Source organism: Channa argus, chromosome 12 (genome assembly GCF_033026475.1).
Source record: "Channa argus isolate prfri chromosome 12, Channa argus male v1.0, whole genome shotgun sequence".
NCBI classification, from domain to species: Eukaryota; Metazoa; Chordata; class Actinopteri; order Anabantiformes; family Channidae; genus Channa; species Channa argus.
Genome location: NC_090208.1, coordinates 21,777,946 through 21,804,072, shown reverse-complemented (window position 1 = coordinate 21,804,072; position 26,127 = coordinate 21,777,946). Strand labels below are relative to the sequence as shown.

Genomic DNA, 26,127 nt, shown 5'->3' with positions numbered 1-26,127 from the left:
CGTCTTGGTCCTGTTTAACTTAAAATTTTGTATTTCTGTTTTTTATTGTTTTCTCCCTGAACAGACAGGTGCATGGGGGTGCTTTGATGAGTTTAACCGTATCAACATTGAGGTGTTGTCAGTAGTGGCCCAACAGATCCTCTCGATCCTTTCTGCCCTCTCAGCTGGACAGTCAAAGTTCTTTTTTGATGGACAGCACATACGTCTGGTCTGGTCTTGTGGCATCTTTATCACCATGAATCCTGGTATGTCGGCGCTTATATGTACATACTTACACTGTATTTCATGTTGCTACATTTTGTGAAAATTAACATTTGAATCATACTTGAAGCATATATAAACAGATGTGATTAATTTTTTCGCTTTTTGTGATTTTCTCTAGGTTATGCTGGACGTACTGAGCTTCCAGACAACCTTAAGTCTATGTTCAGACCAATCTCTATGGTTGTTCCAGATTCTACACTAATTGCTGAGATCATACTGTTTGCTGAGGGCTTCAACAATTGCAAGGTACTGCTTCCGAATAAATTATTCTACAGAGAGTTAGATAACAGATAAAAAAAAAGATTTGAGTGTTAAACTACACTCGTAGTTGAAGACAATAGTCTTTTTGCTACAGGTGATAAATAAGTGTCATTTAAAAAAAATAGGTATCAGTCCACTATGGTTGCTGCTCTATAACAAACTGGAATCTACACTTTCAGGATAATCAAGTTTTGTTTACTTGTAGTACAAACCACACAGCAAAAAGTATATTGTAGCCAGGGTTGCTCAGCTGGTTATTGAGTTTCAGTTTATTTCAGAACATTGAGATATTGCATTACTCCATGTAACTAAGGAAACCTTATTTCAACAGTTTAACTCACTTCTCAGTAACAATGTGTGGTCTTAATAGCTGTTGTATCAGTTTATTGAATTATGTCTAGGTGGAATTTTTAAATTGTACACAGCTCCAAAAACACAATTTTCTAAGTATATCTTGTTGAATTATCACAGTCTTGATAATAAGTTGTCTGGCAGTCCACAGAGATTATGCCATGGATTTGTTAGGTTCTGAAACTAATCCCTTTTATGTCCTTTTATATTTTCAATAATGCATAATTAATGGAATTGATTTAAAAAAAGATGCAATAATATATAGTAATATTCAAAACAATGTGCAAGAATTGAAATGTCCATTATCTGTGGAAATTTTGACTTTTAGATACCATATGTAAATCCAATGCAACTACAAAGGGGCACAAGCCAGTTTCTTCATGTGCCAGTCCCAAGTCTGGATAAATGCAGAGGGTTGTGTCAGAAAGGGCCTCCATTGTAAAACACATTCACAAAGATGTGAATCATGACTTCCACACCAAATCTGACTTCCATACCAGATTGGTTGCGGCCCAGGTTAACAACGACAGCCACCAGGGCACCTACAGGGTGCCAGGGAAATTGGGCTACTGTTGTTCGAAGAAGGAGAGGAGAAAGGCTGGTTCGTTGGCAGAGTGACAAGAGGAAAGCCAAGAGTGTAGGACTGACAGTAGGTACTTTGAATGTTGGGCCTATGACAGGGAAGGCTAGAGAGTTGGTTGACATGATGCAATGAGGAAGGTGGATATACTGTGTGTCCAGGAGACCAGGTGAAAAGGTAGCAAATTGAAGGCGTGATGTTCAATGTTGTTAGTGGTTATGCCCCACAAGTAGGATGTGAGTTACAAGAGAAGGAGAAATTCTCGAGTGAGTTAGATGAAGTGATGCAGAGCATCCCCAGAGGTGAGAGAGTGGTGATTGGTGCAGATTTCAATGAACATGTAGGTAAAGAGAGATTGGTGCAGATTTCAATGAACATGTAGGTAAAGAGAACAGAGGTGATGAAAATGTGATGGGCAGGTGTGGTCTTCAGGATAGGAATGCAGAAGGACAGATGGTGGTAGAGTTTGCAAAGAGGGTGGAAATGGCTGTAGTGAACACTTTCTTCCAGAAGAGGCAGGAACATAGGGTGACATATAAGAGCGGAGGTAGAAGCACTCAGGTAGACGACATCTTATGCAGACGTTGTAATCTGAAAGAGACCAGTGACTGTAAAGTATTGGTAGTGGAGAGTGTTACCAGATAACACAGGATGGTGGTGTGTAAAATGAATCTGGTGGTGAGGAAGATGAAAAGGACAAAGGCAGAGCAGAGTCCACCAAGGTTTGGAAATGTTCAGAGGAGAAACTGTGAATATATCGGTAGAAGGATGCTGAGGTTGGAGCTGCCAGGCAGGAGGTCTAGAGGAAGACCAAAGATTTGTTGATGTAGTGAGAGAGGACATGAAGTTAGTTAGTGTGAGAGAAGAGGATGCAGAGGATGAGGTTAGATGGAGGCACATGACTCCCTGTGGTGACCCCTGAAAGGGAAAGGAAAGGAAAAGAAGAAGATACCATATATAAACCCACACAGACACCCAATTTGGCAAAAGGATAAAAAAGGCTGGGGAAAACATTAGTGGCCACAACACATTGTTTCGTCCTGTTTACATTCGACACACATTCCAGACATATTAAACATATATAATACACATGCATAGTTTACATTCTTCTCTTTTGCTGTAATATAAAGTGACTATGGTTGAACAGACTAATGATTTGAGATGGATCTTTAATGTGTACTGAGGCAAACAGTGGAAAGTCATGTACTGTACGCATGTTTAATCACATAAGTTACAGACACAATGACTTCTTCAGTCTTAAGATGTACTCTTTCCCTCCGCTTTATTTCTTTGTTTTCTGTATTTTTATGCTACTTTACCTCCGTCTCTGTTTTCGTTGTAAAGCTCCTGGCTAAGAAGGTGTTCACCCTGTATTCCCTGGCAGTGCAGCAACTGTCTAAACAGGACCACTATGATTTTGGCCTGCGTGCTCTCACCTCCTTGCTTCGATATGCTGGAAAAAAACGCCGTTCTTGCCCGAATGTTGCAGATGAAGAAGTAGGTCTTTCTCTTCTTCCCTTTTTTGTCACAAAAGAGTTTAAAAAACAAACAGTTGTAAAGTAAAGGTTCAGAATTTTTAAATATGTCTTAAAAAATTGTGCAGCCCCCTTTATCAACACTAACATTTTTGCTTATTGTGATCATTCTATCCGGTTCATAACGGCGATTAAGAAGTCCCTTTTAAAGGAAATCAAATTTCAAATGTTAATATGATGCTAATATGAGACTTCAGCAAATTAAGTAGGTATCTTCCAATGATATATTTTTTTAGTCTAAAATCTTTAGACTTCCAATGCAGCAGCAAGCAAATACTGTCTGTGGATTCAAATAACTAAATTGCATTGCCATAGCAGGCAGTTGCTCTGACTGCATGAGCTGGAATGATAACTTGGCGAGCACAACAATGACATTGTTAGATAAAACCGTGCTTACATCATAGGGTCACCGTGTCACTGTGTTAATCTTCGACAATGCAAAGAAAACAATGCTTTATAAAATCCTGTAATATTACTCTAATATGTCAGTCAACATCATTTGTTGGCTTCTGGTGATTTCAAGCTGTGCTATCATCTGCGTTTTATTAAGTTACCATATACACTGTGAAAACCCAGGATAACCAGCACACTTATTTATTTATAAAATACCCCCAATTTCTGAATTAAGTATGATTTAAGAACTACTGTATACTAAACTACAAATGGTATCATGGGTGACACCATCCTTGTTTCTCTGTCCTTAGGTCCTGCTGATGGCTATGAAAGACATGAACATTGCTAAACTGACCTCTCCTGACCTACCACTGTTCAGTGGGATCATCCAGGATTTGTTCCCTGCTGTAGAAACACCTATTGCAGACTATGGCAAGGTAAGCTGATCCATGTCAGCCGTCAAGATCAGCATTCTTGCAGAAAACTAGTCCTGTGTTTTCCTGACTGCATGACAGTGTACCTTCTTCTTTGTCCAGTACAATACAGTCTTAAGACATTAAGAATAGTGCATTAATACTTTCTTGGCCATGTCATGGCTTTAATTATTTGTTTCATTTTGTATCAGCACAGTACAATCCCATGTAGCTTTTAAAGGTTCTTGGTAGGTAGTTTTTTACAAGCATCTTGGAGAACTTGCCATGTCTGTAGAAGTAAACTACAAGTGTGTTCTGTCTCTTTATGCAGAACTCTGTTGCAGGACTCCTTGTCCGTCATGTAACCAAAGACCCCTTTATGACTCTAGATATATTTTTGAGTTTCATTCTCAAACTTAGTACTGTATTTATTCAACTTAGCCTATGGAAAATCAGAGTTGATAAGTTTTTCTATTTTACAAAATTACTATCATTTCTTTTTCACTTTTGTTGTAGTTGAAGGAAGCCATAGAGGTGGAGTTTTGTCAGCGTGGTTTGCAAGTGACTCCTTTTACCATTACCAAAGTCATCCAACTATATGAGACCAAAAATTCTCGACACTCTTCCATGCTTGTAGGGATGACAGGCAGTGCTAAGACTGTTACTTGGAGGATCCTGCAGAGTGCAGTCACTGCCCTGCACCACAAAGGTGTCCCTGGCTTTCTGCCAGTCCAGGTAGGTATAGATAGAAATAATATATATTTCATTGATTATTAATGTTGCTTTGTTCAAAGGAAAAGGAGTGTATTATGTATAATTTCAGGAGTGTATTTCAAATTGTCAAATTTGCTCCAACTGATAATATCATGCTTCTGAAATAAGGTCAAAATGTGTAATTCATATTGTGTAAAAATGTAATGTTGTACATTCTCAACTTTCCAAGTGAACCAACCTTAATCTTTAGTCTAATGATCATTGTGAGCAGTTATTTTGTTCAGTTGGAATCACTATTTCACACTCGCTTCTTCTCACTCCTTTCCCTATACTTATTGCTTTTTAGTTTACTTTCTTTGCAGTTATTAGTCTCCGTTTTTACTTTTTGTTCTCTCCCTCAGTAGTGATGGCATATCGGTTTCTGGTGTCTCTCTTTGTGTTTGCCTCACACCCTGATGCTTATCATTATCTGTCACTGTGTTCCTAAACAATGCCTGCTTCCACTGACATACTTGTGTCGCTTCTTTTCTTGATTTGTCACATCCACACATGCAAACACATGAAGTAACACAGGAGCAAACACACACACACAAACTGAGAAACATGTATAAATAAGTATATACTACCTGTTAATAGGAGGTCAACTGCAATAATTGATCTGCCTCCTTCCACTTAATCTGCTATTTCTAAGATAGCACAAATACTTGTCTAGAACTCCTTTATTAGATGTGTAAAGATAAATCAGGGCAGCTTCTTCTCTTTGACAATTTCATAGCACTTAAGTACTTTGGCATAAATTGATCTTTACAAGGTGATTTTTTTGCTTGGATTAGTCCTTTGCTTGATTTAGTACTAATAGTGCTAAACCAAGCAATACCAGTAAAAGAGGAAACCAGCTTACAGGGCTACTATCAAAGTAAAGAGCTAATATGAAACAAGTCTTAATTTGTTCCGGGGAACCTATATAAGCATAGCTACCAGATCAACCTAGATATCACATGTACCGTTTTTGTGTGTCCTTAATCTTTGAATCTGACAAACAACCTTTAGCCATTTTGATCTGCTATTATAATGCACTTTGTGTCATCTTTTTATCATGTTCTCTTTCATGCCTTGGTGGCATATTAGGAGTATCCTCTGAACCCAAAGGCAATGAGTTTGGGGGAGCTTTATGGACAAAATGACCTTTCCACCAATGAGTGGAGTGATGGAGTGCTATCTTCTCTCATGAGATCAGCCTGTGCAGGTTAACACTAAAAACACACATAGCAATATTACATTACACATGTTGCTGTTGATTCTTCAATAGAGAATAAATTGCTGTCTGGTGAACATCCTTCTTGTCCATCTTATGTGAGGGTTATTGAATTGCAAAGTGATAATACATTTTATTTTTTGTGATTGTGCTACATTCACAGGCCTCTTTTTGACCTGACTTTAACCCTCATTTTAAACTCTGACCAAACTGACAAAAAGTTTCTTTCTTTTTCCTGCCACATCTTTTGGCTGTTTTAATAAACCTGGAAGAATTGATCTACAAACACACATGTAGTTCTTGAATATTACAAAGTAATACATGCACATACTGGCAAACAATTACAGTTCTTCTCTTTTGCTAAGATGCGTTTAATAAAACTGGGACTCACTTAATCTTTATCATCACCTTATTAACAAAGCAGAAATCTTCTCATGAGAATTTTTTACCACCTCTTAATCGGTTCCACACATGATGTTCCACACATGGAACACATGTGTTTGAAACACGTGTTCCAATTGTTAATTGACGGTTAGCACACGCTTTGTTTCATTAACTGTGTCACACAAAAGGAAAACACATGTTCATTAGCTAATAGGAATTACTGGGCTTAAACAAATGAGAAAACTGTAACTTAAACCACACAAACTATTTTTGTTTAGACTGTGGTGTTTTTGTTGTCAATATGCAACCAGTGTTCAAAGGTTGAAAATCAAATATACAAAGTAAAACCTGTCTTGAAGTTAGAAAAATATGACCAGGCAGTTCCTCTTCATTCTGTAGATGAGAAACCGGATGAGAAGTGGATTGTCTTTGACGGTCCTGTCGACACACTGTGGATAGAGAGTATGAACTCTGTTATGGATGACAACAAGGTGCTAACTCTCATCAATGGAGAGAGAATTTCCATGCCTGAACAGGTAAGATTTGTTTACATTGTGCTTTGCCTGAGAAATAACTCACTTCCAACTGTAACCTGTTTCTAGACCTGCATTCAGAACGTTTTCAGATCCCTCTACTTATCAATATTGTTATGTTGAGGTTGAGTTTTTTTCAGTGGCCACTGGTTCAGTAAGAAGCACTGGGTACTGCACCAACACCAGAATCATAATTTCATAGAAAGGAGCACTGTAGAAGAGGGCGGTAGGAGAAATACAGATGTATTGTAGATCGTTAGATCACGATTGTTAGATCATTATTGCCCAGCCAAACTGAGCAATCAGGGGAGAAGGGCCTTAGTAAGTATGACCAAGAACCAATTGTTCACTCTATATAAAATCCAGAGACCCCTTATGGAGGGTCACTGCAGCACTCCACTGATCTGGGCTTTATGGCTAAATAGAAGCCTCTCCTCCAGGGCTCAAAACAAACAGTTTCTAGTTGTCCAAGGGACATTTAAAAGTGACATTTAAAATTGCACCCGGGACACAAAAATTCAGGATGTGGGACAATATGGAGTCAATAAAGAAAATTACCTCACACTGCGTGCATATTGTTGTTAAAGGTTACCTACACCATGCAAATATAAATATTTGTCTTCTGGCATCTTGGAATTAATATTCCAAGACACCACTGAGATTAGCCAATATGAAAGTAAACTCACAGAGCGGCATCTCTCTGGTCAGATAAGACCAAAATGTAACTTTTTTGCCTAAATGCAAAACCCTATGTGTGGCTGAAAACTAAAACTGTACATCACCCTGAACACACCATCCCCACCCATGACTCAGGTGGCAGCATCATGGTCTGGAGATGCTTTTCTTCAGCAGGGACAGCGACGTTCGTCAGAGTTAATGGGAAGATGGATAGAGCCAAATACAGGGCAATCCTACAAGAAAACCTCTTAGAGTCTGCAAAAGAGCTGAGACTGTCATTAGGGCTTAATTTTCACCTTCACATTTAGTTTTTGCAGTAGCGATAATCTAGCTAAATAAAATATTGTTTATGGTGCCTGGTGAATGCAATAATAACAAAACAGAATGACATAATTGCATGTAAATAATATGTCATAGGTTTCACTGCTGTTTGAAGTAGAGAACCTGGCAATGGCCTCTCCAGCTACAGTGTCTCGCTGTGGGATGGTCTACAATGATTACTCTGATCTTGGGTGGAAGCCTTTTGTTCAGTCTTGGCTGGACAGGCGCCATAAGGTACAGTGCACTTACTTAAATTAAATAACATAACATAAGTAAACATTCATAAATGACGACCATTTTATTCCCTCATTTTCTGATGTGCATTCTCTGTCATCTATTGTTCTCCCATTGCTTAATTTATTTGCAGGCTGAAGTGGGACATTTAAAGTGCCTGTTTGAGAAATATATAGAGCACACACTGAAGTTTAAGAAGACCAACTGTAAAGAGCTGATCTCAATTACTGATCTTAATGGAATAACCTCTCTCTGCCGCCTCTATGACTCCCTGGCCACATCCAGCAATGGGGTAAGACAAGTAGAGTGCAATCTGTATCCCTCCCTGCGTACCATAAATGGTGCTAGTGTAACTGTTGTAAAACTGAAATAGGCCCTGATTTTTAAACCATTACACTGTCGAGTAAACACAGGTTGACAAAATTGCCTAAGCATCTCGAGTATGAAAATAATTTATTTCTTTCCCTCTCTCCAGGTGAATATTTCAGACACAGAAAACTTGGGTAGGATGGTGGAACTCTGGTTCATCTTCAGTCTTATTTGGTCCATCTGTGCCTCAGTTGACGAAGATGGGCGCAAGAAGATTGACAACTTCCTAAGAGAGATGGAGGGCACCTTCCCAATCAAGGTTCTTTTTGAAACTATCTTGATTTTTGCGTTTATTGCATATACATATCAGTCAATCAAGTATTCTCTTCACTGGGTTTCTTTCTTGATCAGTGGTAAATTTAATGTAGTATGTTGTAGCTGCTGTGACTAGGGCTGAACTATGGTTTTAAAATTTAACAGAAAACAACTTTTTAACAAATTTAAAAGCTTGCGATTAAATCTTTATTAAAAACCTACAATTCTAATAGAGGTGCTCCTGCAGGGTTCACATGCAGAAAACTGCCCTACCCTGCATGCAGGGGAAGTGAATGAGATTGTTTCCTTAACTTTTTTCATTCAAACAAGTTTAATTGCAGTGTTGCTGTTTTGAAAATGGCCTTAGCAGAAGCTGATGTCAACAAGCAAGAGACCACACTAATCAAAGCAGTAAAGTCACATTGGTCAATTGGATAAATTTAGATTTTAAATGTGTTGCAGGCCCATGTTAATAGAGGCAACCATGCAGGATATCCTGCAGCATTTAAGAACTCACCAGGGATTTAAAAGTGATTGCAAACACGGCTGCTAATGCAACCTTCAAATTCTACTTGGATCAGTTTAGCTAGGTATCAGCTGACAGATTGGTTGGCGCAGTTTGTGAGAGCCTCCCTTCCGACAAAGTTAAATTGACAAAATAAATTAACTCAATATTTTGTCAATCTTAACTTTGTTCTGGAGAACTTTACTGTCAGAAGGAGAGAGGGGTTACACTAGTCAGCTGGAACCTGATGATATGTTTGCCAACTATCCAGGAAAGAGGGGGAGTGCGGAGTAGAGAGAGGGAGAGATAGAAAGGGATAGAGTTGGTAGTGTCATCTTCTGGATGAAAGAGTGGTCCCAAGTGAAGTAACTGAAGTCACACCTCAAAAACAGAAACATCACTCCTAAAATGAGAACACAATACAGGGAGCTGAATAACTAAACTGCATCTAAACATAAAAACTAAATACAAGCTGGGACTCGTAATAACACGTAATAGGGCTAGTAATCTAAGGAACCAGGGTTAATGAGAAATAAGGAATCTAAATATGAACAAGTGAATCAAGGTGAGGAAAACAAGTGAGGCAAAATGTGAATGTATTGTTAATTTTATTTAATTTTTTTCCTTCCAGGATACAGTTTATGAGTATTTTGTGGACACTAAGAACAAAAACTGGGCTTCTTTCAAGGAAAAGTTGCCAAAGGGTTGGTTCTACAATGCAAGGTATGTTTAACCAGGTGGTCTGGTGGTCTTACCTTTTGTACCTGAAGTCAGTTGTTGCAAACATATACAGGGCATTTACAATCTTGCTAACTAATATATCTCATTAATCTACACTCAGTACCCCATAATGTCAAACTGAAAACTGAATTTTAGAAAAGCCTAAAAAATCTTTTACTCAGTACTTTGTAAAAGCGCCTCTCACAGCAATTACAGCCTCTAGTCTTTGGGTATGATGTAACAAGTCTCAAACAACTGGATTAGGAGACTTTCTGCTATTCTTGTTTGTAAATCCTCAGCCCAGTCTGAGGTCCTCAGTGCTGAGGAACAGGTTGTCATTGAGGATACCTCTCTACTCTACTTGATTTAGCTTTTTGTGAACCCTGATCAGTCTCCCAGTCTGCTGAAAAACATTCCCACTGCATGACACGGCCACCACCATGCTTCACTGTAGGGATTGTATTGAGCAGTTGATGACTGTTGCCTGGTTTCTTCCAGACATGCTGTTCAATCTTGGACCAGCTCATAGAAGAATCCTGGTCGTTCCAAACATCTTTCATTTGAGAATTATGATGACACTGTGCTTTTGGGAACCTGCAGTGCAACATATATTTTTTTTGTACATGTAAATTATGTGTTGTTCCAACTGATCTGGATACTCATGCAAATGAGATATTTAAGTTTCATCTTTTTAATTAATTTACAGACATTTCTAAAATTCTGATATAGTTATAGTATCAGACTGCAACATAACAAAATTGACGAAAGTGAAGTGGGTCAATAAAACTTTCTGAATGCACTGTATGTGTCTGTATGGATGTTTTATTAATTTCAAAGCGGAATATATATACTGGATGACCTAACCTACCTCTGACATTAACAATAAATATATATTTCTCCCACAATCCTCTTCTGCAGTGCACCTTTCTATAAAATTATGGTTCCTACTGTGGACACCGTTCGCTACAACTTCCTGGTTAAAGCTCTGGTGTTGGGTCAGTATCCTGTGCTTCTCACTGGACCAGTGGGCACTGGTAAAACCTCAGTTGCCCAGAGCATTTTGCAGGCCTTGGATAACAAATGGACTACGCTCACTATTAATATGTCTTCGCAGGTTGGTGCCTTTGCCTTTGTTTCCATTTTCATATTCAGGAAATCACTGCGGTGAATGAATAAGCTCTGCCACACCTTGAAGGTCACAAGTTCTGGACCTTTTTGTGTGGAGTTTGCATCTTCAGTTGTGGGAGTTTTCTTGCAAAGATATGCATATTAGGTTAATTGGTGACTTTATTTAAATTAGCCATGAGTGTAAATTGTGGTATGTTTCTGGGTTGTATGTGTCCATTGACAGCTGACTTCAGCTCCCTGTGGAGAAGCAGACAAGTGGTTAAGATAATGGATGGATGAAAATGACAGTAATGTAGTCCCTAAGGATAGTTGAAGGATTAGTATATGTTTTTCTTTTATAACTTAGTCTAGTTACTTATAGTGCAGTTGGTATAATTAGGTCTTTAATCTCTTATTTTTCTTTTCTTTATTTTTGTGTGTCAGCTGTCTTGTCTTTCCTTAAAAACTATAATTGGTGTAGTCCGTGTTGCCCTGCTCTGCCCTACAAATATAGTCTATAATATAGTAGTATAGTAAACAAATAACATATCTTTTCTATATTTGATATGAGCTTCTGTTAAAGTAAAAGTTATGCACTACTCCAAGGTGTTGCAATAAGCCTGAGTTACATCAGTACTGGGCAGTTCTGATAAGGCTATTAGAAGGCTTGGAATGATGGAGGCACTCATTACACCCCTCTCCTACGCACTCCCCAACATCCATTACTACTATCATAAGATTTTCCCTGGCAGCTACTCTGATCAAGACCCATCTTAAACTGGCATCTCATTCCACACCAAATATTTTAGTATCAAGTATAGTATAGTAGTGCTGGTCAAATAATTAGAATATCTTCACAAAGTTGATGTATTTCACTAATTCCATTCAAGAAGTGAAACTTTTATCATGTATACATTCATTCCACACAGACTGGTATATTTCAAGTGTTTATTTCTTTTAATTTTGATGATTATAACTGACAACTACTGAAAACCCCAAATTCAGTATCTCAGAAAATCTGAATATTACTTAAAACCAATGTATACATTATACAAGTTTCACTTCTTGAATGGAATTAGTGAAATACATCAACTTTGTGAAGATAATATAATTATTTGACCAGCAACTGTATAGCATAGAAATTATATTAAGGAAATTAAACAGATATAGGCCTCAAGGTGGTGGAGTGGTTACCACTGCTGACTCACAGCTAGTTCAAATCTACTTGCTTGTCGACTTGCATAAATAAGCATGAAGGTATACATACAGATCCACATTCAAATAATATAGCAATATGTTTTGCAATATAGTTTTACATTATCAATGTGGACATTTACATATAAAGAACCAATTATAAGTTACACAATGAAACAAACAATTTACAATTTTCTGTGTTTGTCCTTGTCTCCTTCTGTGTGCTACATTGTCCAGACCACATCTAATAACATCCAGGCTATCATGGAGAGCCGAATAGAAAAAAGAACCAAGGGAGTTTTTGTGCCAGTAGGTGGGAAGCACCTGCTGTGCTTCCTCGACGACCTCAACATGCCATCCCATGACCTTTTTGGCTCCCAGCCACCGCTGGAATTGCTGCGCCATTGGATTGATTACGGCTTCTGGTATGACCGCCAGAAACAGACCCTAAAGTTTGTTAAGGTAAGAAAGAGCATTTGAACAAGGGTGATCGGTGCTCAAGTGTGTATATTGTTATAAATTGCCTGCCTTCATACTGTCTGCTATGCATTTGTTGCTTAATAAAACATGTTTAATGTATATAGGAAGCCTATAGGTTTGTGTGTGTGTGTTTATGTTTGTTTAGGATATGTTTTTGTTGGCATCCATGGGGCCCCCTGGTGGAGGGAGGACTCACATTTCTAGTCGCTTACTGAGTCGATTCAACCTCATCAATATGACCTTTCCTAGTGTAAGTCATCTCCTCTTCTTTATCATGGTTATTCCTATAAAAAGCTATGTCTAGGCTAGCCTCCGTTCCACTGAAGTGACTATTTTAACTTTCAAACTGTAATCTCTGCTTTCTAAAATGTCTAAAGTCATCTCTATCCTGTTCTTATATGTTGGCCCTTTCTGCAACCCACTGACTTTCCCTTGGACTTCCCTGTGAACCTCTAAAACTAGATAATGAAACAACTACAAACAACAGTATTAGAACGCTTTTCAAATACCTACCAGACTTATCTTAGCACACCACGTAAATTACACATTATGCTTTTAAAAAAATAAAGAGTTCAAAAGACAGATTTATTGTTATTAGCAATCAGTGCATTTATATGGACTTAAGTAATCAGGTTACTGTTGGCTTTACCTGGAAAGCTAATTTCTTAACACTAATCTCAATAGGAAAGCCGGTTACTGAAATCGGGGTAGGAGGTTAGGGAAAACTGATTGCTGTATTTTTGGTCATCAGTTCTCCTGATGCTGAGGCAAATCATGAATCATGAAAGATATTTGTTTACCACTCATTAACATTAAATGCAGCACAACGTTAACTGTGTCAGTTTAGATCAAGTTTTGGGCAGCTTCTTTCAACTGCACCAGATTTTTCAGAAGGCAAGGATTTAAAGAATGGGTTTTTGTCAATACACATTTCAGTTCTGTTTTAACTAGAATAAATGATCAGCAAAATGTGAAGCAGTCCCATAAATGTTTTTGACTTTTTGTGAACAGGACAGATAGTTTGCCACATCCACACAGTAAAAATTCGACTGGTAAGCCGCAGATCATGTATGCAAAAGATGTTGAAGAGCACTTGAAAAGTCTTCAGCAAGTTGATTTAAGTTGCATTAAAATAACAACATAAACAGCGTGAATGTTTCCTTTCTAACAGAGATCCATGTTATTAATGCTTCATGAAGTTACAGCACACAGCTTTGCAATGAAATACATTTTTAACCAATTAAAATTTTTACAGAAATGGAAAATCAATGTGTAGCGGCCAATGCTGATATTGTGGCAGGCAACACAAAACAAATCAGTGTTTTGGAAACACTGCAGACCGTAATGGTTATTTTTTACTTTATTCATTGAGCAACTGCATGACACATTCCACTTGCCCAAAAATACAGTTTGCTTGCTCCAGGAAAGCAGGCCACCATTAATGTTGAGTCTTGATAGCCGTAATGATAATTCTTTTAATGCAAAATGCACATTGTCACATCTCCTCGGGGACAATATTTGACTAAAATGTTGCTTGTAAACCTTCTTCCCTGCTATTTTACCTCATCTCTCTCCTTTCTTTGTCCCCTTGTTTTGTTTGATTTGACACCTTGCTGCATCCACTCATTGTTCTCTCCCATCTCCACACCACTTTGTCTGTTTTGAGTCTTTTTTCAGCCTTTTTTCGTCTCAGTTGTTATGCTCCTTTTAACCTTTCCTACTCTTACATGTGCTATTTGTCATCAGGTTTTTTATCACGGCATGTATTTCAAAAGAAAGAAATCATTTTACTTTTGGTTTCCAACATGTATTTACTGTTGCCTTTGCCAGTTTTCTCCTAAACCTTTTTTTTGTTTTACATACAGGACTCCCAAATCAAGCAGATCTATAGTACCATGATCAACCAGAAGCTGCAGGGGTTTAAGGAGGACGTGAAGCCAATTGGAGAAATTCTGACCCAGGCCACTTTAGAACTCTATTATGGTGTTTCATCTCATTTTCTTCCCACTCCAGCCAAGATACACTATCTCTTCAACTTAAGGGATATATCCAAGGTACTGAGCACATATGCTGGGTTTGATATCAATTTCCCAGAGCATTTACATACATAAACTACAATATGTTATCAAGAAAATTCAGCAGGAGCCTGTATGTCAGAGAGAATTTAGCTCATGTATCACAAGCTATGGTAGAGAATCTTCTTGAAATTAATTGAAGGTTAATTTATGTTAGGTAAAGCATGCATGCATGCAAGAATGCAACATTTTTCAAATATTTTTTAACAGTAAGTTGCAACACAACTTATGTTGATATGTAGAGGTGTTGTCGAAGCCTCCTTTAACACAGACTCATTAAATAGCACTGGTTTTTGCGCAAGAAGGGGGATGGGGGGGGGTGGGGCGGGATGTTTTCTGCTTGACTAATACAATTTTTAGCATACTTTTTTATTGTATCTTATAATGATAAATACCTGAAGATCTGTGCAAAGTGTGGCAGGGTAAAGAGAAAATCAAAGCTGTTTCAATGCGCATGAGGGAGAGCTGGACAGAATAGAGAGGACTGATTCAGAGTCTTGCGCACAGTGGTTTTAAGTACTTTATGTACAAAGTAGTTACATTTATATGTCTGTCTCTTTTCCTCTGTATCACTTCTTGTAGGTATTTCAGGGTCTGCTAAGAGCTCACCCAGACTTCCATGATAGTAAAAATAACATCACTAGACTGTGGATCCATGAGTGCTTCAGGTACATAAACATCTCTGTCACTAAATCCTTAAGCTTCTAATAGTCATACATCTATTTGATTTCTACTTACCTTAGGAAATATACACAAATGCTTGTGTCAGGTATATACTGGATAAATTTTGTTTATTGCCTTTCATCGTCTATTTCAGGGTTTTCTCAGACCGACTTGTTGATCACACTGACATGGAGGCCTTTCTTGCTTTGATGGGGGAGAAACTGGGCTCACTCTTTAACCTCACATATCATAGCATCTGCCCCAACAAACAGCAGCCAATTTTTGGTAAAAAAAATGATTTGTTTACATACTCACCTGTGAGAACATGTGTGTTCTTGTGGGCACCAGCATGTGCTCCTCACAGGTCCAGAACTGAATTTTAGAATGATGAAATTGTTTAAGTTAAGGATAAGACTCAAAAAAATAATGTGAAAACAAATATATACATAGCCTTACTTACACCATGAGAAATATTCACAGAAATGATGTAATAGATATTGGGCGTCATATGTGTCATGAGTGTAAATGGTCTGTTTATATAGCACTGTGTGTGTGGGTTTGTGACAGGGGATTTCCTGCATGACTCTCATGTGTATGAGGACCTGCAGGACTTGAAGAGTCTTAAGGCATTTATGGAAACCCAACTGGAAGACTACAACCTGACACCTGGTGTAGTGCCCATGAACCTGGTGCTTTTCCAAGATGCCATCGAACACAGTATGTATGATTACACATTACAAGCATCTAAACACACATTTTCCAATGTTTAAATGGAAACACAGTGTCATCTATCACTGCCAAGTCAATCCGTAACATTACCAGAATTAATATAAAAGCTCTTCATCTGCTATTCTCGATTTGTCTTGCTGTGTTCACTGTTGGCCACTTTTATAACTCATTTTTAGTTTAAAACACCTTTAAAAAAACACTGCATGAGGTGCAACTAAAAACTAGCCGGTCAGACCTGTACCCTGTTCGTATCAGGCTGTGTTCTTTTACACACTGCTTTTGAAGTGCCACTTTTGTTTGCATGAATTTTTGGTTTGTACATGTGCAGGGATTTCAAAAATATCTGAATAGAAACAAACAAATGTTAAAAGTAACAAACAGGACAATTATACTGTAAATATAGGTTTTCAAAGGACATTTCTGCTTTGGGCAATATTTTTATGTTTTCTCCTCAGTAACCCATATAATACGAGTGATCAGTCAACTTAGGGGCAATATGTTGCTGGTTGGTGTTGGGGGCTCTGGCAGACAGAGCCTGTCCAAGTTGGCCGCCTCTATCTGTGGGTACCAGGTTTTCCAAGTGGAAGTCACCAAGCAGTACCGCAAACAGGAATTTCGAGAGGGTGAGAGATCGATCACGTTGCATTTATTCTTACAGATGTTTGAAAAAAGAGCAGCATGACTGTCTGAGTCCTTACATGTCATACTAATGTCTGGAAATTAAATTAAAGCCATTGGTTAAAATATTTAATAATAAATACTTACACTAAAACTTACACTAAAAAAAGGAGTAAGTTTAGCTTTTGGATTAATTGGTTCAGCTTTTGTTATAGTCAAGTGTTCTAATTCTCAGTTTTTTATTTTCTGTCCTTACATTCAGACATCAAGAAGCTATACCATTTGACAGGCGTGGACAACAAGCCCACTGTCTTCCTGTTCAGTGACACCCAGATAACAGATAAATCATTCCTAGAGGACATCAATAACATCTTAAGCTCTGGGGAGGTGCCTAATCTCTACAAGCAGGAGGAGTTTGTTGAGGTCTGTGTGCTATTTAGATTTTTGGCTTTAATCTGCACTCTCTCACTCAAGCAACTAGTTCTGTTTTATGCAGTATGTAAGTACAGTATATAGATTAGGAGAAACTATTAGGAATGCAGTGAGTCCATCAAAGCAGTGTTATACGTGTTGTCTCAGTGTTTTCTCTGTACTGTGTATCAATATTTAGGCCTTAAATATGAATTATAAAGTAATGTCTGTCATTTTCTAGATTGAGCCTGTTTTGCGCTATGACCACACAAACACTGACACACACAGTGCATTTTCATTACTCGCCAGATATATTTACCAGCCAGGAGCCTTGATTAGCTATTTGCACAGTGCCATTGATCTCCTTTATGGGTTTGGCTTGACTTGCCCAAAAACTATTATTATTACTATACTATTACTGTATATTAAACACATCAGCCAGACATCTCATCTTAGTGACATATTTCATTAATGATGACCCTTTTTTTCTTTTTATGTTTTTGAATGTTTTAAATGTTGACGAGGAGTGTAAAGCACATGCACAAGATCTCCAAGCAGGAGCACTCTGTATACACTCTACTTCACTGATGTTTTTTGACAATAACAGAGGTCTATAGCACTGACAAAACAGCTAATCAAGGGTTCTGGCTCACAAACATATACAGTGAGCAGAGAAAATGCAATGTGTTTCAGTGTCTCTAATGCTGTAATTAAAAACAGACATAATTTAGTAAATTATCCAAATGATCCTTTTAGTGTAAAGGCAAACATCAATACATCTTTAGCCATACCTGAATTATGAGTTTGTTTGGAGTTGTTAAACTACCTAATACAAAAAACTTAGAAATGTTTACTAAAGGTTCTTTTTATTCTGAACTGATCTGACTTGCACTGCACTGAATCATAATCTAAAGCCTGTTGTCCTGTTGTGTGCATGCTCTTACATACAGTACTATGGGATCATGTGCATAAATCATTTACATTTATTTTTAAAACATGTCCAAATATAGTAAAAATCTTGTTTCAGTTCTGATAAAATGTGACTCTTTCTCTAGGTATGCAATTCTCTATCAGAGTCTGCCAGGAAAGACAAGGTCATTGAAACTCCTGACTCTTTGTTCAGCTACCTGATAGAGCGAGTCAGGAACAACCTGCACATAGTGCTATGTATGAGCCCAGTGGGAGAGCCCTTCAGGTACAATCTCATGCTAGGCAGTGTAAAGGATCTAAGGTGGTTGATAGTCAGTATAATATATAATGTATATTTTGTAATGTTTACTTTTCAATTAGTCTGCAAATTTCAGAATAATATATATTTTTTCAACTTTCCATTTAGCTAAACTGGTTATAAGACAATTCATGTTATACCCTGAAACTAGTTTCTATCTTCCGACCAATCTAACAAACATGGCAAGAACACAAGCAAGCAGTAAACTACCACACATTGAAATAAAAGTGTTTACCTTGTTTAGCAATGATGAAATACACTAAACATTCAGCCTTTCAGAAGCCCAGCTGAACGTCGCTGAGATCATCTCTGTCTTAACTGGCAGAGAAGGGCTACAGTACCATGTTAGATTAAATTTATGAACTACCTCAATTTGGATAAACTGATCACATCTACTAAATCTAATTCCATTTAAAACAGTCATTCTAATAACTTTTATTGTTCATAGTTTGTTTAATCAACAATTGCCTACTGTTTTCTGCACCACACTATTTTCCATAACATATCCAGGTTCACAGTATGTCGATGGTTCCATTTTTCTTTTCTCCTGTTTTTGAGTGCCTTTTACACACAAATTCTGGCCAGCACTGTACTGTCAGCGTAAAGTGTAGTTTTTAAAATTAGACAGGTTTTTGCCTTAAATAGTTGTGTTGGTGCACATTCGTAGTCATGGAGAGATTTTAGTCAGAGAGAGTTTGCAATCAGACAAAATCGAGTAATTATTCTCTGCAGACCTTTACAGCAGCTCCTATGAGCTATGCTGGGGACATTAAATCTGCTTGTAATGCCTGATTGGTCTTGAACACATAAGGTCAACTACTCTACTGCTGTCTAGTCTGATTTTAATACAAGGACCTTAGACTTGCTGCAATTAACTGTATGGATGGTGAGATCTTAGGAACCATCTGTCACCACACATACAGATGACGTGTGCACATAGATAGATAAACATTTTCTGATTTTCATTGTCACACATTCACAACAAATTTTTTCACAACAAACTTTTCACAAATCCTGTCTTTCCCTCAAGCATTGATGATCTGATTAGAGTTAGTGGCATAGGGTAGTGGACACACATAAAACCACTAATTGGGCTGGCAGGCACCATTACCCAGAGCCAATCACTATGCTCTCTGTGATGAGCCATCCTGGCCCTCTAACCACTAGTTGCTTGCAGGATCCATGTCATATTGCCAGAGCTTAGGGAGAAAATACGGAGAACTATACCAATTAGCCAGTTAAGTTCTCTGGCTCTCACTGTAGATCTTGAAAATAATCAGCTATGGTAATCTGCAGAACGTCTTTTCAAAATAGATTTAGTGTAAGAACTTTTGACCCGTTCTAGTTTAGAAACAAAAATGTGCGCAAAGATATAATTTGAAGTTTTATATTAATGAATTATGCATGAATACATTTTATAAGTAGCTATTTCCCAACAGGAACCACATCCTCCAGTACCCTGCACTTGTCAACTGCACTACCATTGACTGGTTCTGTGAGTGGCCTAAAGATGCTCTGCTTGAGGTTGCTGAGAGGTACTTGGATGGACTAGAGTTAGGATCCTTGGAGGGGGTGAGACATACATACACAAAAAAACACCCATTTTGACTTGGAAAACTCTGTGAGTCATGCTTACACATGAATCTATTCTGTGAGCATCATTGATATCATTGACATTTATATTTATTCCCACATTTCCACAAGTAAATAATTCTATATCATTCCTATTGCTGTAGGCTATATGTACCACTTATACATACTGTTTAATCTTGCAGATACAGACAAAGGTTGCCAGTATCTTTGTGACTATACACCAGTCTGTAGCACAAGTCTCTCAAAGGATGAAAATAGAGCTAAAGAGACATAATTATGTGACACCCACCAACTACCTGGAACTTGTATCTGGATACAAAAAGTAGGCACCACCAAACTTTCTCCATAAATTACTCTTGCTTCACTTTTAACACCACATTCTAATGCTTTTGTTGTGCTTGAAGGGCCACGTAAGTGGTTAAAGTGACTCGGATTGTACACATGTAAAGTGTAATGTACATCAGTACTGCATGTTTATTCGTTCTGTGTTTTACTGTGTGCATCAGGAAAGAGCCAAACTAAAACAAGCAGAGGCATAACACTAACTTAATTAATTCCAGCATCGAAGTTATTTGATTTAAATGTATCACTTGTCTCTCCTCTACCAATCCTCTTCTGTTGATAAAAAGATATGTCTGTCTAGTCAATTTATTAAAATACTGCTGTTTTGCTGTAAGAATGCCCTCCTCAGTCATCAAATTGTGGTTCCTGTGCGTGTGCTTATGTGTCCATCTAGGTTGTTAGCAGAGAAACGCAGTGAGTTGGAGGAGCAGGTTACCAAGCTACATAATGGTCTTTTTAAGATCAGTGACACACGGGAGAAGGTAGAAGCCATGTCTGTAGAGCTTGAGGAGGCCAAGAAGCAGGTGGCAGAGTTCCAGAAACAGTGTGATGAGTACCTGTCTGTCATTGTGCAGCAGAAGATAGAGGCTGACAAGCAGCAGAAGGTAAGTGCATTAACATTTATTACACTGATTAAAAGAATAGTTGGATTAAGGCATTTACATTAGTCATATTTACCTGACTTACCTGATCATGCCATTTAATTAGAAGAAGGTGAAATTAGTGGCTTATTTTTAGAAGGATGTCTAAAAATGGGCTACTATGTAAGAGGCACATACTGTAATAGTCAGTAACATGTTGCTTTATGTTTGTATTGAGGTGGTGAGTGCTAACAGTGAGAAAATTGGGGCTGAAGAGTTGCAGTGTAAAGCCATGGCTGATAATGCACAGAGAGACCTAGATGAGGCCCTCCCAGCCCTTGAAGAGGCCATGAAGGTACCTTGTCTGTCATGTGGAATCCAGCCACTTCCTCTGTTGGCAAAATCGGTCTTAAATGAATGTGTTTGTTAATTGTAATGTCAAGTGGATTCAATTTCTTGATTTTTGATGAGTCATTTCAGTAAATTTCCACTTCTGTTTAATAATGTTAGTACATTGTCACTAGTGTGTCTGTTTGAATTTGGATTTAACATGATTCATTTTCTTACTTGCAAGTCACTTTGGATAAAAGCGTCTGTCAAATGACTAAATGGAATTTTTATCTTTTTACACATAGGCTCTGGAGTCTCTGAATAAGAAGGACATGACAGAAATCAAGTCATATGGCCGTCCCCCAGCGCTGGTGGAGACAGTGATGCAGGCTGTCATGATCCTTCAGTGTAAAGAGCCTACATGGGCAGAGGCCAAGAGACAGCTGGGTAAGAGAGAATCATGCAGATTTTAGGGATAAATGAAAGGAGAGTTTGGCAAAGAAACAAAGTAACTCAGAAAACTGAAGTTCTCCAAAAAAGAATACCGTGTAATAAAAGTCCCCTTGATAATGCCACTGGCAAAAAATTAGTCTTTGTAATAACTGCCGTAACATGTCATAAAAATATTTCATCAAATCAATCAACAAGTAATCACAACACACATCTCTTCGTGGTGGGTGTTTTTATAACATTTACAACAATTTATTTATTTTTTTTTTTTCAACTAAGTCTCAGACCCATGACTTGGTCATGGCTGAGACCAGCTAAAACGAGAATGATTATATGTTGTATATTAATTATAATGAATTTTATAGTTTTCAGACTTATGTAACCCTAAATGTTTCTAACAGGTGAGGGCAACTTCATCAAAACATTAGTTAACTTTGATAAGGACAATATATCAGACCGCGTGTTGAAGAAGATTGGTCAGTACTGTAAACAGGTAGATTTCCAGCCAGAGATCATCGGCAAAGTGTCACTGGCTGCCAAGTCCCTCTGCATGTGGGTCAGAGCCATGGAGGTAAGTGGGTTTCCCAGTCAGACACCAACACACTGAATGATATGGTAATTGTAAACCCATAAGTTCACATAATAGTTTGTAATATTTTTCTGTAGTTCAATAACATCCAGATTATAGTGCTAATTTTAGTACAGCAAAAAACTTGGATAAATCCAAAATGAGCTGTATTCATTGCGTGTATTTTTGCATAGCAGCAGCAGTGTGCCAACAAAAAGAAACAATCACGAAACAATGAGATTATATATATTAAATAAATATATGAACAGGAAAGTAGCAAGCAAAACTTCAATCTATGAATGTGCACAATGTTCCCTCAGGTTTATGGACGAATCTTCAGGGTGGTGGAGCCCAAGCGAGCCCAGCTGAACACTGCTATGGCCCAACTATCAGAGAAACAAGCTGCACTGGCTGAGGCCCAGAGCAAACTACGAGAGGTACGCAGCCCAGTACTTATAGCAGCCAGCCTGGTAGATTTTTAGATGCTGTATGCATTATTAAATTTATACACTCATGCAACAGAGGCATGCAACAGAGGCATTATTCATTTTACATATGAAAAGTATGACCAAGTTTTCACATAAATACTTTTGTGTGTGTGTGTGTGAGCAGGTTGCAGAGAAGCTAGAAGAGCTAAAAAGGCAGCATGGTGAAAAGCTGAGTATGAAGGAGACTTTGAGGAATAAATCAGACGAGATGGAGGTAAAACTGGACCGAGCTGACAAACTGGTGACTGGACTTGCTGGCGAGAGGATCCGCTGGCAGGAGAGAGTTGCTGTAGGCCACACATAAACACACCCAAAGAAATACCTTTGTTTTAAGAAAATTACAGATCAACCAATAGACAACTCACAAGCTCAAATATATGTGTTCCTCTTTGATTTGTATATGTTCTTGGTTAAGGGGCTTGAAGAGAACATGGGATACCTCGTAGGAGACTGTTTGCTAGCAGCATCTTTTTTATCCTATATGGGACCTTTCCTTTCCAACTATAGAGATGAGCTGCTTGCCATCTGGATGAAGGAGGTGAGACACATACAGGCACAAAAAGATAAATCTCATAATATTACACATCAGCCACAGCTTTGCATCCACGTGGTGGTTTTACAGAAATGTTGTAGTTCAGTTAGCTTGGGAAAATGTTTATGCTGGCTATGATCAACGGCTGTCAGAATAATCAGTACATTACAGTGATCACAGCTCAGTTGGTAAGGCAGTTGTCCACAGACCACAGGGTCAGTTGTCCAACTCCCAGTCCTTCCTGGGTATGTGTCAAAGTGTCCTTTGGCAAGACACTAAACCCCAAGTTGCTCCTGGTGGGCCAGGTGAGCACCTTGCATGGCAGCCACCTTGATCAATGTGGATGTGTGAGTGTGTGTAAATAGGTGAATAAGAAGCAACATTTTAAAATGCTTTGGATAAAAGGTATACATAAGAAGATCGTTTATCATTTAGCTGCAGACTGGCCAGAGTTCCCATGTCGAGTCCTCTCCACCACAACATTAAAACTACCAGATCTTAAATATCTAGTTAACAAAATAATTGTGAACATGCAATTTCTGCAAATGTAGCAGTCACCGAAAATTACCAGTATTTTACAACTTAATTCTTTTTTCTGTCTCTTTTTTGTTCTGCTTGTCCTCTCTCAGGTATGGGGTTCACAGATCCCATGCACACCGGGATTCAGTTTTGCAGTTTTTATGTCCAATCCTTCTGTAGTGAGAGAATGGAACATTCAGGGTCTGCCTTCAGACGCATTCTCTACCGAGAATGGCATTATTGTTACCCATGGAAACCGGTCAGTACATTTACAGTGCATTCACAAAGTTTTCAGACCCCCTTTACTTTTTTCAACTTGTTACTTTGCAGACTGATACAAGAGTTGCTTACATTCTTTTTTTTTTGTAATCTACACTCAGTACCCCATAATGACAAAGGGAAAACAGAATTTTAGAAATGTCTGTAATTCTATTAAAAGGAAAAACTAAAATACAAGTATTCAGTACGGCGGCCCTTAGAGCTCAAAGCATTGCAATTTGAGAAAACTCATGCAAATAGACTAAAACAAAAGCAAATATGCAAAAACACAACTTCACCAATTTAACTACACAGGCGAAGCACTCAAGCATTTTGCAGCACTGCGCCTGTGCTGAAGTGAAGTTGTTTTTATGTATTTGCTTTTGATTTGTCTATTTTGTTTTGTATTTTTGTTTGTTTGATTTGTTTTCTCAAATTGCAGTGCTTTGAGCCCTTGGGCCACTGTAATTTAGACCCTTTGCAAGAAGACTTAAAACTTTGTTCAGCTGTCTCACATTTTTCTTGATTTTTGCTGAGATGTTCCTACACCTTGACTGGAGTCCACCTGTGGTAAATTAAATCGATTGGACATGATTTGGAAAGGCACACACCTCTCTATAGAGGTGACAGCTGACAATGTGTACTGTATAAGAGCAAAAGCTATGACATCAAAGGCACTTCCTGCACAGCTCAGAAAAAGGGTCAGTGCAGGGCACAGATGTTGGAGAGGCTACAAAAAATGTCCCAAGAGCACATTGACCTCCATATTTCTCAAATGGAAGAATTTTAGCTCAGCCAGGACTCATCCAAGAGCTGGTTGCCTGACCAAACTGAGCAATGCAGGGAGAAGGTCACTTTGACTGAGCCCATAGATCCTGCATGGAGATGGGACAAATTTTCAGAAGGACAACAACCATCACTGCAGCACTGCAGTGATTGGGTAAACGGAAAACCTCTCCTCAGTCCAAACACATGAAAGCCTGCTTAGGATTTGCAAAAAGGACTCTAAGACTAAAGCTTCTCTGGTCACATGAAATCAAGACTGAACTGTTTTGCGTAATTTCTAAACTTTATCTCAGGCACCACTCATCACCTGTCCAATACCACCCGTACAGTGCAGCATGGTGGTTACAGCATCATGCTGTAGTGGTGTTTCAGCCGCAAGGACTGGGAGAGTGATTGGGAAGGACGAAAAGATGAATTAAGTAATGTACAGAGATACGCTCAATGAAAACCTGTTTTACGACGTTCAGGACTTCAGACTGGACTGAAGCTTCACCGTCACACATGACAACAGTGCAGCACACAAAATGGCTGTCCACCAGCGGTGCCCATCAACCTGACTGAGCTTGAGATGATTTACAAAGAAGACTGGCAGAAAATCCCCTAGTCCAGGCGTGCAAAGTTTGTTTTGTTATACACCAAAAGACTGGAGGCTGTAATGTATCCCAAAGATGCTTAATTGAAGTACTGAGTAAAGTATCTGAATACTAATATCTCAGTTTTTTCTTTTTAATAAATTAACAGATATTTCTGAAATTCAGTTTTCACTTTGTCCTTATCGGTTACTGAATGTAGATTAAGGAGAAATAAAAATGAAACAGCTCTAATATCAGGCTGCAACATTACAGAATTGGAAAAGGGGGTCTGAAAACTTTATAATTGCATTGTACACTTAATTTAGTAATAGGGGGTTTTAGTAACTAATATTATATACTATAGTAATAGACTATATAGTAAAATAGCAGAAATGGTAATTTAAATACTTGTCGATTTGTATTTGTGTGATCTGATCAGGGTGTATAGAGTAAGCAAAATGTGTTGCATGGGGTAAATGGACCTTTTTGAAATTTCGTTCCCCTCTCTATAGATGGCCACTGATGGTGGACCCTCAGGTCCAAGCTCTGAAGTGGATCAAAAACATGGAGATAAAAAGAGTAAGTTTTCACAGTTGGAGAGTTAAATTTGTTGAACAGTTTTTGGATAATTAAACATCCCTGTTAAAATGACACTGTGTACTAAATTGCAATTTGCAATTGCACATTGTCTAAGTAGTAAAATTAGGTTTTGTATTTAATTAATAAATCAATGTTTGTTGTCCCTAAGAAGTCATAGAATTTAACATCTGCCAAAGAAAAGATGTGGGCAGATTGTCTTTGTTCTTAACACATAAGACATTGCAGTGAGCAGTGCATT

General features: G+C 38.2%; 1 protein-coding gene across 1 annotated transcript in view; it reads left to right on the top strand.

Annotated features, from left to right (window-relative positions):
* The window catches only part of dnah2 (dynein, axonemal, heavy chain 2), a 73,014-nt gene that overhangs the window by 29,100 nt on the left and 17,787 nt on the right, over positions 1 to 26,127 (top strand). The window contains exons 38-69 of the mRNA XM_067525226.1: positions 65 to 245; positions 383 to 510; positions 2,801 to 2,953; positions 3,696 to 3,821; positions 4,314 to 4,532; positions 5,640 to 5,757; positions 6,550 to 6,686; positions 7,779 to 7,916; positions 8,050 to 8,208; positions 8,392 to 8,544; positions 9,677 to 9,768; positions 10,684 to 10,879; positions 12,304 to 12,528; positions 12,692 to 12,796; positions 14,412 to 14,600; positions 15,204 to 15,289; positions 15,439 to 15,569; positions 15,852 to 16,001; positions 16,469 to 16,636; positions 16,894 to 17,054; positions 18,098 to 18,237; positions 19,710 to 19,842; positions 20,046 to 20,185; positions 20,600 to 20,810; positions 21,025 to 21,141; positions 21,422 to 21,563; positions 21,968 to 22,137; positions 22,455 to 22,571; positions 22,747 to 22,911; positions 23,038 to 23,160; positions 23,784 to 23,932; positions 25,802 to 25,868. Coding sequence (XP_067381327.1) covers positions 65 to 245; positions 383 to 510; positions 2,801 to 2,953; positions 3,696 to 3,821; positions 4,314 to 4,532; positions 5,640 to 5,757; positions 6,550 to 6,686; positions 7,779 to 7,916; positions 8,050 to 8,208; positions 8,392 to 8,544; positions 9,677 to 9,768; positions 10,684 to 10,879; positions 12,304 to 12,528; positions 12,692 to 12,796; positions 14,412 to 14,600; positions 15,204 to 15,289; positions 15,439 to 15,569; positions 15,852 to 16,001; positions 16,469 to 16,636; positions 16,894 to 17,054; positions 18,098 to 18,237; positions 19,710 to 19,842; positions 20,046 to 20,185; positions 20,600 to 20,810; positions 21,025 to 21,141; positions 21,422 to 21,563; positions 21,968 to 22,137; positions 22,455 to 22,571; positions 22,747 to 22,911; positions 23,038 to 23,160; positions 23,784 to 23,932; positions 25,802 to 25,868 — 4,689 coding nt within the window. The remainder of the gene's footprint in view (positions 1 to 64; positions 246 to 382; positions 511 to 2,800; positions 2,954 to 3,695; positions 3,822 to 4,313; positions 4,533 to 5,639; positions 5,758 to 6,549; positions 6,687 to 7,778; positions 7,917 to 8,049; positions 8,209 to 8,391; positions 8,545 to 9,676; positions 9,769 to 10,683; positions 10,880 to 12,303; positions 12,529 to 12,691; positions 12,797 to 14,411; positions 14,601 to 15,203; positions 15,290 to 15,438; positions 15,570 to 15,851; positions 16,002 to 16,468; positions 16,637 to 16,893; positions 17,055 to 18,097; positions 18,238 to 19,709; positions 19,843 to 20,045; positions 20,186 to 20,599; positions 20,811 to 21,024; positions 21,142 to 21,421; positions 21,564 to 21,967; positions 22,138 to 22,454; positions 22,572 to 22,746; positions 22,912 to 23,037; positions 23,161 to 23,783; positions 23,933 to 25,801; positions 25,869 to 26,127) is intronic.